General features: G+C 35.9%; 1 protein-coding gene across 1 annotated transcript in view; it reads left to right on the top strand.

The window, feature by feature from the left end:
- The window catches only part of LOC149804441 (claspin-like), a 109,707-nt gene extending 97,407 nt beyond the window's left edge, over positions 1 to 12,300 (top strand). Inside the window, exons 31-32 of the mRNA XM_089940436.1 lie at positions 1,698 to 1,856; positions 10,807 to 12,300. Coding sequence (XP_089796562.1) covers positions 1,698 to 1,856; positions 10,807 to 10,926 — 279 coding nt within the window. The 3' untranslated portion in view covers positions 10,927 to 12,300. The remainder of the gene's footprint in view (positions 1 to 1,697; positions 1,857 to 10,806) is intronic.
- The last annotated feature ends 201 nt before the right edge of the window (positions 12,301 to 12,501 follow it).

Here is a 12,501-nt window from a genome sequence, read left to right on the forward strand (position 1 = left end):
TTTAAGTGTTTATGTTGTTGTGGGGTTTAACGCCATTTTTCAGCACACGCTTGTCTATACATGGTGGACAATATTAGTGGTGGAGGAAGAACCCAGGAAAACCCTGGAAAGAACCACCAACCCACAAGAAGCTACTGGCAAGCTTTCTCACATACCCACATTGGCTGAATCCGAGACTCGAACCGGTGCAGACAGAGGTGAGATGGCAGTGATCGATAATGGAGAGCGCTTTAGACCACTCGGGGCCCCCTTAAGTGTTTATAATCTGTTATTTAAAAACTCAGAATTTATGGGCAGTTACCTTAAATGCATCCAAATACTGATGAATGGGCATTTACCTTAAATGCATCCAAACACTGATGAATGGACATTTGCCTTAAATGCGTCCAAATACTGATGAATGGGCATTTACCTTAAATGCATCCAAATACTGATGAATGGGCATTTACCTTAAATGCATCCAAATACTGATGAATGGCAGTATAGTGGCATTGTCTTGAAACTTGTAAACACAATTATATAAATTGAGTCTGATGTGAATGTCATTCATTCATTCAGTGTCCCTGATAAGCAGCATATCTGCATATTTCACTTAGCTCAAACACTGAATTAAATACCCCGATTTTTCTTCTAGTATGTGTACCACATATATTATACACAAGCATTTTCTTTTCACTGAAAAGATTGATGTTTCTATGCTTATATTTGTGTAAACAAATAGCTGATTTAAACATCCAGTCTAGTTTTATTGTCTGGTGCCACTTACTTTAATGATAGAATAAACTGTAAAGATACATGCATGACATGAAAACAGGTATGGTAAACTTTTATTGTTGCAGTTGACAGGATGCTTGCTTGCTCATTTCTTGCAGAACATCAAAAGTTAAGATAATATCAAATGCTAAATATATCAGGAAAAAGAATGAAGAAAATCTGTGAATCCTGAAATTCTATTGAAAAATTCAAGAATCCTTAGGATTTCTAGCCAAAGGATAGTCCTTCATCAATATCAGCTGTCCTTCATCAATATCAGCTGTGAGAAGTATTCTTTCAGATTAATTGATGAATTTGTTAAGTCAGACTTAATCATTTTAAAAAATAAAACATGTTTCTCAAGCAAAACGAAATTGATTTTGCTTGAGAACATAAAGTTACAATCATTGGGTAATTTTCAATTTGAAATAATTATTATTTTAAATTGTAAAATACCTCATTATTGTAGTAATTGTTTTTTATTTCACTCCATTTTAATTTTAGATGAGAAATGCCCAGGTAGATACAAAAGTTATCATGGACGCTGTTCATTTCATATTCGATAAATGAAGAAAATATGCTGAGAAGCCAAATTTATATCCAGAAGGAAGCTCATTGTAGCTGAGAGGAAGGGGGTCAATTCACTATATTTGGATGGTTTTAATTGTTTTATTTTCTAACATTGGAGATTCACTTTGCAAAAACTTGCAAATCCTGCATCATTGCATGCAAATAGACAGAGAGCCTTTAAATGAAAGTATCTGCGCTTCAAAGATATTATCAGATTTATTAATGAGTAAAAATAATTGACATTGTCCTCAAATTAAAATCAAATTAGTTTTCTCTCCAGCCATATCAGTATCAGATTTGACATTTATAGCTACATTCATGAATGGCACAATACTCAATTGAAATACATACATAGCAATCTGATTTATCTTCAGAATCAGAGGAAGGGATCTTTCCTGAGCCGTAGCAAGCAGTCTCTTGCCAAAATAGCAGAAATGACTAAACCAGCAAGCAACCCTTTGGCTGGACCCAAAAACTCCAGAAACTTTGTCTTCCAGGTCATTTCTTCAGATAAAGAGGAACAGAAAACCAAGGTATGACTAGATCATATTATTATAATACTGTTTATTCGTTTATTTATTTTATGGTTGGGCAGTAATGACATTTTTGTCATTACTTACATTTTTGGATTTCAGAAGTGGTTCTATTTTGTCTATAAGAGCATAATTGTTATTTAGATCATCAAATTTGTAGTCTGTAGCAACAATGAAATGCATGAAAATTGTTACCCATGAAAAGAAAGTGAATTAACAGTATTGATTTTAATCACACAACATTGAAAAATGACATTTTTGTTGGTACTTAAATTAGTGGATTTTGGAGGAAGTTCAAATTGGTTCCACAATAGAAATACTGGTTGGTCTTTAACTTCATCATTGGTAAAAACCACAAAATAGATAAAAATTGAAAAATAAGTCACAGTAACAAATATTGTGTCACATTGAGACAGTAAACTTAGCAGTGCCAACTCATGATTTGACTCTTAAATCTTGCTGTGAAGACACTTCAATTACAGACTGACAGAACAGTAGCAGAAAGTATGAAACTATGATCATTGCAGTCAAATCTAGTTATCCAGAAATGATCTGTATCCATTTTATGATAGATTTAGTGGAGTTGGTCAGAGAACCAGACTGATTTGTAGGTGCACTTCAGTCCAGAGAGACTCAGCCTTCCAAGCATCATTTGATGCAGAGATGCTCCCAGGGTGCACGTTCGCATGATTCATGCAAATTTTTTTATGAATTTGTGCACTTGGAAAGCGGTGATGCACATGAACTCCTGCAAATTAATTTCAAGTCTCGTAAATGAAAATGTACTCTATGCAGTATACAACTTTATTCAGCCATTCACTATAAAAGTACTTGTAGAAATGGTAAAACTATTGAAGTGCTTGTCACAATGTGTATTTTGTCGTAACTGTTGACATATCTGGTTTCTTTGAGTTTACATGAATGGTTGTTAATCTAAATTTGATAGGGACATCGGGCCCTGTAATAAGCATTGTGTCAAAGTTTGAACCTTGCATTAAGGGAGTTTTACAAATGCATGTTTATAATATGAGCTATCGAGAAGACCCAAAATGGCCAATTCCCAGCATTGTTTATCTATAGATTCGATTTAGTTCAGCAAATGCTGGCTGATCATGGTGATGAAGGCAATATATTTTTAAAGTATATCAGATTATAGGAGCTGGGAAAGTATTAAGGGATATGCCAGAGAGTGATTGAGAGATGGATATTGAAGTATTATGTAAATAATGAAGTATGGCTATTTCCACCCTCTCAAATTTTTTTTCTACTCCCCCCTGATTTTTGAGACAATGAGGGAAATCCCTCCTTTAAAAATCCTGGGAGCATTTCTGGTTGATGAGGTTTTTCGACTTTTTTTATTCATCAATCTGTTAGCCATGAAAAACCAGCCAGTGTTCAGACAACTTCCTTGGTATGGGAGTGTTGCTGATTTACTCATTATTTTGAGAGGTAGCTTCAAGACAAAAGCCTTCACAAACATTTTCTCAAAAATGACTACCATGAAATTTAGTAGGTCTTTCAACAAGTCTCATAACCTGTTTTTCTCCCTGAGGCCCCTGCTGTCAGCAGAAATATGTTAGGCCTGGGAATGTCTAAGTCCTTCCTTGATGCCAAAAAATTATTTTGTAATGTAATTGTGTATGATCCAGTCTCGACTTAGTATCTATGGCTACCTTTAAGAAGTTGGTGCACAGCCTGGATTCTTCTGTCAAAAAACCTTGCTGTTCAGTCCTGAAGTCAGTTTTGTGGAAGGGGCATTACTTAACAGAGCAGCATGGCATTGACTTGCCATTTCTATGGCAGCATCAGTAAATCTGCATCTGTGGAAAGAGTGCTATCATCTCTACATCCCATTTTCATCAAGCCACTCTCAGATCACAACCAATTTCTTCAGATCTGATCTTGAGGGTTATTATGTACTTTTGAGAGAGTGACGTATGTAAGGTGAAGTTGTTTGCATTTAAAACATGCACAGTAGAGAGAATGTTGGCATACCTCTATGCTACATTAATGTAATGTGGATGATATTTCTTTGGATATTGTACTTTTGGAAATTGTACATGATCTAAGCACACTGCTAACTAAAATGTCTGCTCCCTTGTGCTAAAAAATCAGCCTGAATTAGTCTAAAGTACACTTTCAATAGCAGCTATTAAAATACGGAAAATGAATTTTGCCAGACTAGACAATACCAGCTTCTGAAAGTGCAATGAATGACTTATCAAATATTGAAAATGTAAACAAAAGGTTAATCACTCTTTTTTTTTATACAAATTACCTCTGAAGTTCAGGAAGTGAAAATGACCAAGTGGAGCTAGCACTTTTTTGAAAGGTGCACATCTGGAGTAAGGCCAAGCTGTATACTCTATAACCCATATTACACCCATCAATCATACACCAAAATAAAGGGAATTAAAGGTTCTTTGAATTATACCTAAGATATACAAGGTCTTTTTTAAATAGCCAGTATGACCAGTGAGGAAAGCCGGGGAAATTCTTTTTCTTTAAAATTCTAACCCTATGCAAAATGCGAAACTGTAGAGCATCACCCCAAGGGCAAGTCTTATTGGAAAACCAGGTCAATCCCATCTCCAAAAAGAGAGAGCATTTTCCAAGGGCTGCAGACAAAACATGAGAAAATAAGTATCACTTGGGGACCATCTGAATGGTATCCATAGTTCTTTAAACAAATCTTATTTAACCTCTTGGGTCTCCTGGACTGTCTGTTCATGAAATCTTTACTGGTGACTCTCCTTTTGTCAGGGAGATAGTAGCTTTTTTGGCTGCTGGACCATGACATCCCAGTTTCAGGATACACAAAATCCCATCTCAGAGAATTGAATAACCTCATTTAGCTTACAGTGTGCATACCCTTGCATGTTCAACTGTAAGAAATTTCAGTCTACACCAATACCAGCATAGCAGGCTGGGGTTCCCACCTCTAGCTGTCATGAGAAATTGGCAATGGAGATGAAAGCCATTGTGAATGCCTCTGGGGACATTGTCTGGGCAAAGAAGAACCAAGTCCCCAGACCTGTACTTCCTGGTTTGGGATTTTATCAGGTCATGCCATCATTGATGATTCCACATCCAAGTCCAGCTCACCCCCGACAGACTTAGCATTTTCTAGCACCTCTCTTTCTCTATAAAATCAGCTGATTCAAACCAAATGATTCATTCATCCCTTGATATTCACTTGAATCTCTGCCCACTGGGATCAACCACTCATGGACCTTTTTGCAACCAGGTCGAACACAAAGGTTCCAGTCACAAATCAGAAAGCCTGGGCAGTCGATGCTCTGCCCATGAACTGGAATGATCTTGAAGCATGCGTCTTTCTTCCATCCCATATGAATTCAGAATCTTGCAGGAAACTAGGGATTCAAAGTGTCGTTTGGTCCTGCCCCTGAGGACACATCATGGATCAGAAATCTAGTCAGATTAGCGGAGATTCCTAGACAAATCTTTTATTCTCCTGCCTGTTCTAGCAACTGCATTCAGATGTTCCACCCAAACCCTGTGCACCAGAGTGGAGAATCCTCAGAACAAGTGATGGACATAATCATTTTTGCAAGAAGGCCCACCACTTTGAAAGCATATGAAGAGAGGTGGAAACTTTTTTCCTGGTGGTGTAAGAAGGAACATGTCCTTATCTTAAGGTCCACTGTAACACAAGTAGCTAACTTTTTCTTTTGAGTGAAGTTAACCCCTATCACTATTGCACAGTCTTGTACATGTTTAAATGGAAGGGAGCTTTTCGATCAAAACTTCTCAGACTTGGCAAACTTTGACTTGTCTTGACTGAAAACTTCTTTACTTGTCAAGAGGACCCTTGTCTCACCTCTCGTACAAAACCTTCTAATTGTCACTACAGCAGGCAACATCCAGATTATCTGAACTGTTGTCACAAAGGCTCAGTTTCACAAGGGATGGTTCCTGCTTTCATTGTCAAGAAGAGATTTCATTCAAAGAACCTCCACAGGACCCTGTACAGGCTTTGTACTGGCATCTGTACAGACTTTGTAGTAGTACCTGTACAGGCTTTGTATTGGTACCTATACAGGCTTTTGTTGTGGTACCTGCACAGGCTTTGTAGTGGTACCTGTGTAGGCTTTGTAGTGATACCCTCTGTTCAGGCATTGTAGTGATACCCTGTACAGGCTTTGTATTGGTACCTATACAGGCTTTTGTTGTGGTACCTGCACAGGCTTTGCAGTGGTACCTGTGTAGGCTTTGTAGTGATACCCTCCCTGTACAGGCTTTTGTTGTGGTACCTGCACAGGCTTTGGAATGGTACCTGTGTAGGCTTTGTAGTGATACCCTCCCTGTACAGGCTTTGTATTGGTACCTATACAGGCTTTTGTTGTGGTACCTGTGTAGGCTTTGTAGTGGTACCCTAGGCATTGTAGCGATACCCTGTACAGGCTTTGTATTGGCACCTATACAGGCTTTTGTTGTGGTACCTGTGTAGGCTCTGTAGTGGTACCTGTGTAGGCTTTGTAGTGATACCCTGTACAGGCTTTGTATTGATACCTATACAATCTTTTGTTGTGGTACCTGAAGCAAAAGAAACTGAACAGAAGAGCGAGTAGGAAAGGATGATAACTCAAGCACTATCTTGGATGATTTCTCTAGCTCTTGCATCAGAGACCGTTCATCCCAAAAGGTTTAGTTTGACCTATTGTAGCAGTGTATGTGTGTGATTTGGATTTTTAACATAGCTTTAACAATTTCTTGAATCATAATACCGGAACAAGCCTCCTTACAGTTATATCCCTATCAACAGAGATGGCAGCAACATTTTATTGGGTGTTAGGTTCAGGATTGTGATTTTGATTTGCATTTATTTCCAGATAGATTCACATCATGTGTGGTTTAAATCATTATAAAACTTAGGCAAATCATTCTACAACGTGCTTGCTTGCCACTGAACTTGTGGTCAAGATCACAGTTATATAAAATTTATGTCAAGATTTTTGTTAAAATATTTTGTTTGTTTCTAAACCCTTAAATGGATTTTCATTCTTGGGATGAATAATTATTAAGCTGAGACGATTCTTTCCTTGACATGTTCACTTGCCCCTATTTGGAGAGAATCCAGTTATAAAACACAAGCACCTCGATGGATTTTCATTCTTGGGATGAATAATTATTAAGCTGAGACGATTCTTTCCTTGACATGTTCACTTGACCCTATTTGGAGAGAATCCAGTTATAAAGCATAAGCACCTCAATGGATTTTCATTCTTGGCATGAATAATTATGAAGCTAAGGCGATTTCATTTGGTGTCATTCACATTCGCTCCTTTTGCCTTGGGATCAAGTTCACAGTGGTAGAAACTTTGTCTTAGGTTGTAATTTTTTGATTTGTCAAAACTCCAAATTGTGACTACAGTGGTTCCATTTGCATCTTACAATTTATCTAGGCATGTAAAAATTGGTCAACCTCAGACAATCATAACATGGCAAGTAAAGTTTTATATCAGCATTTTCTAATTTTAATTATATTTACAGACATATATATATTTTATTCCGCAGATGAGTTCTGCCAATTTTTACAAGAAGTTGCCATCTTTATAGTGTGACTTGCCTGGTTTGTAGCCTATTTAAAATGACCAGTCTAATACATGACCATTGATATCAACCATAGTTAATGGCACAGATTTGGAACAGTGTAGACATGGAGAAAAAAATAACAAATATATTGATATCAGTAGAATGTGAGTCCAACTATCAACCAGTTGTGGCTAAAGTTTTGTTCATCAGAAGAAAAATGATAGGTTATGGCAGTTTATAAGTGAATTTGAGGTGTTATGACTGTTGGTCTTAAAATATATAACAGAAAGGAAGTGAAACCAACAATTTAAGTAAAAGTCAACAGTTTGTTTATCTAGAATACAAATTGAAAATTAAAAAGACAGTAATGTGAATGAAATCTCCAGTAATTTTAAATGTCCTGTCACAAGTCCTAAAGAATAGTGTTCCAGACAAATGTCCTGATGTACTAATAGTCTCAAATATAATAATAATAATAATGATGAGGACTTTGTATGGCACCTAATCTTTAGAAGCTCTAAGCACTTTACAACATTAGACAACACCTATAACATAAGCAACATAATAATGATATGATTACAGAAAACAAACACCATGAAATTAGAAAACATAAAAACATGCTGTAAATATTTATGGTAGGGAACATTATTAGGTCTTTAAGTTTGTTCTTGCAGTCAGAATAAGTGAGTTTTAAGAGCACTCTTGAATGGGATCACTATGTCTTTGTGTCTAAGTTCAGTGGGCAATTCATTCCACGTTGCTGGGCCCTGGTATGCAAAAGAACATTGTCCATATGACTTTCTTTTCATAGTGGGAATAATGAGTATACGATTTCAGAAGAGGAGCGTAAGTATCTTGCTGGTGTGTACACATGGGTGAGGTTGGATAGGTATGTTGGACTGGAGTCCGTCAGTGAAACTTAGCACAGAGAACAAATTTTATGTTTGATTCTGGATTGAATGGATATCCAGTGTAGGGTACAGAGCAGTGGGGAGGTGTGCTCTGATCGTGGTACATGATATAAACTGAATAGACATAAGAGAAGTCGTGCAATATTTGGAGAGCTGGTTTAGAGAAATGCAGGCAGAGTCTTTTAATGGCTCACTTGAGGCTGAAGCTGCACTAACAGACTTAAGACCTTGCAACGTTTCTTTACCCATATATATTTTCATAATACTTTCTTTGTAATCCCAGTGTCATGTGCTCATTGTAGTTTTGTGTGTGTGTGTATATGTGATTAAGCAGTCATAAGTCTTCATTATTATTATTATTATTATTATTTATTATTATTATTATTATTATTATTAATATTATTATTGACAGTTCTGTGAGATAGGTGTAGAAATACTATTATAAATAACATTTTTAATAATTACACTTTAATTTGCTTTAACTCAAACAGTTTTTATAATCTTCTACCAGTACTTCCCCACTAAATGGATTGTTGGTTTCAATGTCTAAGGCAACCTAGTTATTGGGACTTGGTGACCTAAAATTTGAAACGGTCATTTAAATTTTCAAGTAGGTCCCCCAGAGGATGCTAAAATTTGATAGGTACATGGAGAACTATTTCCTTAACCCCTTGACGGATTTATACACTATCTGCCTCTAGTTTACCTGGATTTTGTTCATACCCCATTTGCCTCTAGTTCCTATGGATTTCATCACACTATTTCCCATGGATTTTGTTCAAACGCTGTTTCCCATGGATTTTGTTCAAACGCTATTTCCCATGGATTTTGTTCAAACGCTATTTCCCATGGATTTTGTTCAAACTCTGTTTGCCTCTGTTCCTATGGATTTTGTTCAAACACTATTTACATCTATTTCCCATGAATTTTGTTCAAACACTATTTCCTATGGATTTTGTTCAAACTCTGTTTGCCTCTGTTCCTGTGGATTTTGTTCAAACACTATTTACATCTATTTCCCATGAATTTTGTTCAAACACTATTGCCCATACCTTTTGTTCATTCACTATTTACCTGTTTCCTCTGGATTTTGTTCAGACACTATTGGCTTCCATTTCCTGTGGATTTTCTTTTTACATGGGATGAATTTTGATAAAGCTAACACAGTTCATTATGCAACATTCTTGCTCAACCTTTTGACATTGGGTCAAAGATCAAAGATTTTTGGAGCAAGATTTTAATCATGGGTTTGACATACATGTCCAAGCCTTGCCTTTAGAAATAAAAAAAAGAAAGAAAGAAATTGGCCTTTTTCCGTTTCTAAGAACATGTAGTGACTATGTGATGCACACAGTACAACAGTCATTATTTGAAATTGCTGTTTTGACCCTTAACCTCTGTAGTAATAGATGGCTTGCTCATTTTGGATTGATGTCACATATAACAGAAAAATAGAACCTAAATAAAGGGAGGTAATGCAGTTTGGTACTTTTAAACAATCTTACTTTTACCAGTTTTGATTAGGCATGCATGGCACCCAAGGAAGGCAATTGTTTTTTTTAAAAAATGTATGCCAGGGTGCTCTGATTACTCAGTTCATAATACAAAATTCTGAATTGCATCCATGGGTGACTACTCCACAATGAAATGAAAGTGCCTTCCTTGGCTGCCAAGGATGTTTTACTGGGACAGCCCATAGTAGATTTAAGCAGTAAATTTTGGAAATTCTGTAAGACTTCATTTTAGTAGGGAAGTGATTTTTAATTTACACATACTGTTTTACCAAATCAGGAAAATGTATTTGTTGAAGATTCCCTCCCTTGATGAGTTTTAAGGTAATCTGATGCTATGCAATGGTGGCATTAGGGGCCATCCATTTAGTATGTATGCATGGAGGGGGGGTTAGCCCAAATGCATATGTTTGTGTAGGAGGGGGATCTACTGATAATGTATGTATGCATAGGAAACAGGGTGTGTGTGAAATAATTTGTCTAATACGTAACCTGTTCGACGTTTGAATTTTAGCAGACACTAGACAAACATTTTAAAGTTACGCAGCTCATTTCTTTGATGCAGCCATTTAACATCGATGGACTATTGGTTTTATTAAACATGTAAATATCATTAATCCTTTATTGTTTCTGCATGGATTAAATAGAGGCCATTCCATAGAATTCAGGGGGTGGGGTGTAAAAAAGTATGCATGTGTACAGGGATGGGGGAGGGGTCAGACTTTGCCAGATTTTTGCATTAGTACTAAATGGATGGTCCCTTATGGCCCTGTTCATCTAAAACTTTCTTGTTGATGCATGTAGGTAGTATATATTAATGCACCATAATTAAGTTACTTTTACAGACATCACTGGCTTAAAAGTATTTTTGTATTATCATCATCATCACATTATGAAGGCTTTTGCATGTAAATTGTAGATGTAAATCTGTAGACTGATTGATATCTATCTTTAAGACCTCTTATGTTTCAGAAACCAGCCCCACCTGCACAGAAGAAGCCATCTCAGATCAACAGACAGCCAGCAGTTAAGCGCACCAAACTGGAGGCACAGAAATCATTCTCACAAAGTAGCATATTTAATCACTTTTAGTCCATTTAGAAATCCAAGAACTCTTACAAGCTTTGATATAGATATAAATCTTGATCAAGAATGATTGTCAGCAAGATGTATTATTTAACCAATTGCAAAAGAATACAAATTCTACATGCAGTGTGTAATTTATTCTCAAAGTTAGATTATCTGCCTTATTGCATAATTAGTTCATTTATATTTATGGTAGTTTTGCATGTCTGTGTTACCATAAATCTCTATATTTCATACTTAAAATATGCATGATTTTTTTTTTTTTTCTTTTTCAGAACATTGTCTTTTTGTGTTTTGTCTTCTCAGAACCAGGTTATACAACACTGTATTTCTTTTGTCAGATCCAGGTTATAGAACATTGTGTATTTGTGTTTACATTGTCAGATCCAGGTTATAGAACAATGTGTATTTGTGTTTGCATTGTCAGATCCAGGTTTTACAACACTGTGTATTTGTGTTTGCATTGTCATAGCCAGGTTATAGAACATTGTGTATTGTGTTTGAATTGTTAGAGCCAGGTTATAGAACATTGTGTATTTGTGTTTGCATTGTCAGATCCAGGTTATAGAACATTGTGTATTTGTGTTTGCACTGTCAGAGCCAGATTATAGAGCTTCATTTGTGTTGGGTTTTTAGAACTATCGTTTATTTTGTGTTTGTTTTGTTAGAGCCAGGTTATAGAGCTTCATTTATTTGTGTTGGGTCTTTAGAACTATCGTTTATTTTGTGTTTGTTTTGTCAGAGCCAGGTTATGGAGTTTCATTTATTTGTGTTGGGTCTTTAGAACTATCGTTTATTTTGTGTTTTGTGTCAGAGCCAGGTTATAGAACATTGTATATTTGTGTTTGTTTTGTCAGAGCCAGGTTATAGAACGTTGTATATTTGTGTTTGAATTGTCAGATCCAGGTTATAGAACATTGTATATTTGTGTTTTAATTGTCAGATCCAGGTTATAGAACATTGTATATTTGTGTTTGAATTGTCAGATCCAGGTTATAGAACATTGTATATTTGTGTTTGAATTGTCAGAGCCAGGTTATAGAACATTGTATATTTGTGTTTACTTTGTCAGAGCCAGGTTATAGAACATTGTGTATTTGTCTTTGAATTGTCAGAGCCAGGTTATAGAACATTGTGTATTTGTGTTTTGTCAGACTCATTTTATGGTACAGTGTTTATTTTTTGTTTGTCAGAATCAGGTTATAGAACATTATTTATATATGTTTGTTCCATTTATAAATGTATCTTTACTCCAAAATAATTATTTCATCAGGGAAAATTGAAATAGTTTCATTCAAAGGTATATGTGTACATTGTGTGTATAAAGATGTTTCATATGTATTTATAAGATGTTTCAAAATTGTATGTAATAAACTTTCAAGCATGATGTATAATAACCTAAATCTGCTTATCTGTACATTGGTCCCCCTCTTATACGACCACCCCTTCTACATGGGGAAATTGGCCTTATAAGATGAGTGGTCTTTCCTGAGGGGGACTGTATTTGTGAGATGTGTCTGTGTATATAGTAGGAAAGCTACTTGTAACTTAAAGCAGTTAATATCTTCATTTAAAAGTAGC

Source organism: Sinohyriopsis cumingii, chromosome 2 (genome assembly GCF_028554795.1).
Source record: "Sinohyriopsis cumingii isolate HCF-2022 chromosome 2, ASM2855479v2, whole genome shotgun sequence".
Taxonomy (NCBI): domain Eukaryota; kingdom Metazoa; phylum Mollusca; class Bivalvia; order Unionida; family Unionidae; genus Sinohyriopsis; species Sinohyriopsis cumingii.